General features: G+C 34.8%; 1 protein-coding gene across 3 annotated transcripts; it reads left to right on the top strand.

The window, feature by feature from the left end:
* On the top strand, positions 1,545-3,786 carry LOC109850199. 3 transcript variants are annotated; one of them, XM_020420150.1, is made up of 4 exons: positions 1,545-1,946; positions 2,921-3,042; positions 3,116-3,260; positions 3,481-3,786. In XM_020420150.1, the coding sequence occupies exons 1-3, from the start codon at positions 1,631-1,633 to the stop codon at positions 3,224-3,226; spliced, it is 549 nt and encodes a 182-aa protein (XP_020275739.1). In that variant the 5' UTR covers positions 1,545-1,630; the 3' UTR covers positions 3,227-3,260; positions 3,481-3,786. The 3 variants fall into 3 exon arrangements, with proteins under 3 accessions (XP_020275739.1, XP_020275740.1, XP_020275738.1); XM_020420151.1 differs by having other exon boundaries at positions 3,461-3,786; XM_020420149.1 differs by lacking the exon at positions 3,481-3,786 and having other exon boundaries at positions 3,116-3,432.

Raw genomic sequence — 3,887 nt, 5'->3', positions numbered from 1 at the left:
GCCGTATTCTACTTTAGTTCTGTGATAGGTAGAAGATTGGGTTTTCGATTTGGATGCGTATTTATCAAATCACAATATGATCTATATAACAAAATAATAATAATAATAATAATAAATAAAATAAAATGAAAAGCACAATATGATCATGATGTCTATGCAACAGCATTAGAATACTAAAGGTCAGTTTGATATTGCTTTTTTGGAGCTAAAGGTCAGTTTAGTATTGATTTTTTGGAGCACTTCTGTTTATTTATTTTTATTTTTGAGAAGCAGCTAACAATAGTGTTTGGTCAAATTTTATTTTGCATGCTTATTAAAATTGCTTCTGCTTCTAAGGAGATGTTTTTAGAAGCAATCTCATGTTTTAGAATTTTACATGCTTATTAAAATTGCTTCTGCTTTTAAAAAGATGTTTTTAGAAGCAATCTTAAGATTTTTTAGAAGAACTTCAGGGACGAATGGTGTGAACTTTTGGTATGCAAGTGCAACTAACACTAGGGGATGTTTGGTAACTTGCAAACCGCATTTAATCAGCGCTTATTACAGTAAACCCTCCACATGTTTCAAAATATTAGAAAACTCCTCTTAAGTTTAGGGGATTGTTAAAAAACCTATTTAACTTTAAGATATTATGAGGAAATCTCTATAAAAAACATTATTAGCAATTTTTACATGAGTGGATAAAAATTACCTAGGAATACTTTTTTTTTTGAAGAAATTACCTAGGAATACTTTTGCCAGTGAAAGTTAAGATTCATGCTTCTAAGGGGTTTTTCTGAAAAAGAAAAACTTTGAAATAGGGGTGGTAAATGATCGAATCGAATCGAATACTAAGGTGTTCATATTTGTATTTGTTTAAAATTATCGAATTCGAATGCGGACTCTAATATTCATATATCTAGTTTTTCGAATTCGAACTCGAATACTTGGTATTTGGACTCTAATATTCATATATCTAGTTTTTCGAATTCGAACTCGAATACTTGGTATTTGATAAATATTCATCCGAATACCTATCGAATATCCAAGTATATTTATTCTGCTAAAGAATTTGATTTTTAAATAGTATTTAAATTCATAAATAAAAATTATTAATTTATAATATATGATGTATATATATTTAAATCAAAATTTTAATTAGAAAACAGATTTAAGATTATTTAAGTCTTAAAATCAGTATATAAAACTTAAGTAGAAATGGTAAGTGGATTAAAAATATAACATCATATGTCCAATAATACAAATAATAAGTTGTGATCAAATTTTAAACGAATATTTAATATGCAAACGAATCAAATATACATCTGGTTAAATTCTATTCATTAGTAAACTCGAATACTAAAAAATATTCGTTTAGTGGTAAATGAACTACCGAATCGAATATGACCGAATAGTTATTCAAACAACTATCAAATTATTTGTTAATTATTTGGTTTATTTTCACCCCTATTGAGAGGTGTCCTGATAACCCCTAAACCGAAGGGGATTTTTCTGATACTTTGAAAGTTATGGGGGTTATATTAGCCAAAAATCTAGGGTTTACAGTTCGCTTCCTAAAAAACCCTGTCATCGAAAACCCTAGAAAAAACCTTGAGGGGGATCGTCGCCTCCCTCCCCTCAAACCTCAACCATGGGTGGATCTCGAAGAAAACTCAAAAGAAATCGGGCCAAGGTCAAAGTCGCTCTCCCGAAGAAAAAGCCCGGCGTCTTCAAGCCCGCGTTCACGATCCCCGAGCCCCTTCTGTCCTCCTCCGACGAGAAGCGAGAATGGGACGAAGCCGGCAGCGTCATCAGAAACTACCGATCCTTCGGCGTCGTTTCGAACCCTAATCTCCTCGGTGTTCGCGCTCGGACTCCTCAGATTGTCCAGTGCTCTTCGCTTCAGGTCCCGAATCACGACGAAGATCTCGGTTCCATCGATAGCGGCAGCGATCTCGAGAGTGATGGTCGGTAATCTCTAACCTTTTGTTCTCCTCTGAAAAAAGTTGCGATCTTTGGATTACTTGAAGAGTTTTTTCAGTTAAATTACTTGAGATTAAGCTTAGAATTCGAGATTAATGCTTATATCTGTGCATAGCCAAGACGCAAAGTCCCTGTTAAATCTATGTAAAGCACAAAAATTGTAACTGTTAATGGGAACTGAAAAGCCAAAACATCAATTAATTAGTTGATTGATTGATTCAATCTTGTTCATTCAGATTAGACCAGGTTGATAGATATCTAATGGTAACAAAGACGCGAGTTTTATTTTTACTCCATGCATTATGGGTTATTTTTGTTTGTTTTAGAAATGTTATTTGTCTGTGAATGATTTGAGTTACGTAGACTACTTAAAAAGAAAGGGCCCTCCGCTGAAATTTATTGAAGCTAGAAACACTACAATGATGTGCGCCGTGTTTGTATTATTGTGTGGGTTTACTTTAATCATAACTAAAAGTTCTATCAATCCCTTGTGTTTCTGTTGTTTTTTATATTTGTGCACTTATATGTGGTGGATTCTAATGTGTTGATATCATTATTCCTTAATACTTGGTATTATTATTCCTTAACGAAATGGGGGTCCACTTACGGGAAAACAACCAAGTCCTCATTCTATGGACTCGATGTTCCTAAGTATAGATCACAGCATCATCTAAACTTTTAATTCCTCTCAAAAGTTGAATACTTCTAACTTTTAAACATGGATTAATTGTGGATAGACTCCCTGCAGTTCAATTTGCGTGCACAGTGGACTTTTTTATTCTTGTAAGTGTAAAAAAAAAAGGAAATTAAGTCAGGTGGTCTATCTGCACAATTATAACTATGGGGATTTATGTGTCTCGTTTCTGTTTTTTTCCCGGTTCGTTGCTACCCTCTTGTGAAGAAGGCCGAATATCATCTATTTTGATGTTTTGAATATTATGTTATGTTTCTTCTATAGATCTGAAAGCTGCACTTGGGAAGAAAAGGAGGGATGGGAAAGCTGCACCTTTGCGACCACTGACAACTATTCAACGTGTTCACATTGGCAGATTGATTGAGAAATATGGTGATAATTACCAGGTACTTCAGTATTTTCTGTTGAATGTCTAGATTCAATATGGGAAAGTTTTACAATGTGAAAATGCTATTTCAGGCAATGTTCAAGGATATAAAGCTAAATGCGATGCAGCACTCCGCAGTGACTCTGAAAAAACTCTGCCAGCGATATTATGCGCGTGGGAAATGCTATGTAAACGTAAAGTAACCTCTCACTGACCCAGGGGTTAAGATTATTATAGGTAGTGCCCAATACTTCATTTCTTTTTTGTATGAGATGATATCAATGTTTTCATTTCGTAAAGCACTGCATCTATTATTGCATTTTAAGATCATCAGCAGTGTAATTTGATGTTCAACTTCTCGGTAATACTTGTAGTAGTATGGTTTTGCTTTGAAAGGACTTTTAAGTACTTTGTGCACAAATTCAATTAGCTAGCAGCCTCTACTCTACTGTTTCAGGATTTCGGACAGCGATAGCTCAACGGTTTGAAGATGCATTCAGACTAACTTTGCCGAAGATGAACGGATTTAAGTCTTCATTTTACTCGAGGTTGACATTAAAATCAGGGTTTAGTTGTCTAGCTCTTTTCTACCCCTTCTATAACTCCGGAGAGCTTAGAATTGATGAATTGATGTAGTTGTCTTGAGTGCTAAATCTCCTTTGTACGTGCAAGGCAGTAATTGGCCGTCCGAGTGCCCAAATGGAACGGTGTAACTTGGGATGGTTGCATCTCAATACGGCCGACTCTTAGTCCGCCCATTTCATATAGGATTGTAGTATAGCTTTTAGATTTGGCTTGTATTCAGTTTGAGAAAATCCAGTTCGATCTCAAGTAGGATTTGGGTTCGGAGTGACCCAAATCAAC

This window comes from Asparagus officinalis, chromosome 7 (assembly GCF_001876935.1).
Source record: "Asparagus officinalis chromosome 7, Aspof.V1, whole genome shotgun sequence".
Lineage (NCBI taxonomy): Eukaryota > Viridiplantae > Streptophyta > Magnoliopsida > Asparagales > Asparagaceae > Asparagus > Asparagus officinalis.
The sequence above is the reverse complement of the archived record's forward strand: the minus strand, read 5'-3'. Positions and strand labels throughout refer to the sequence as shown.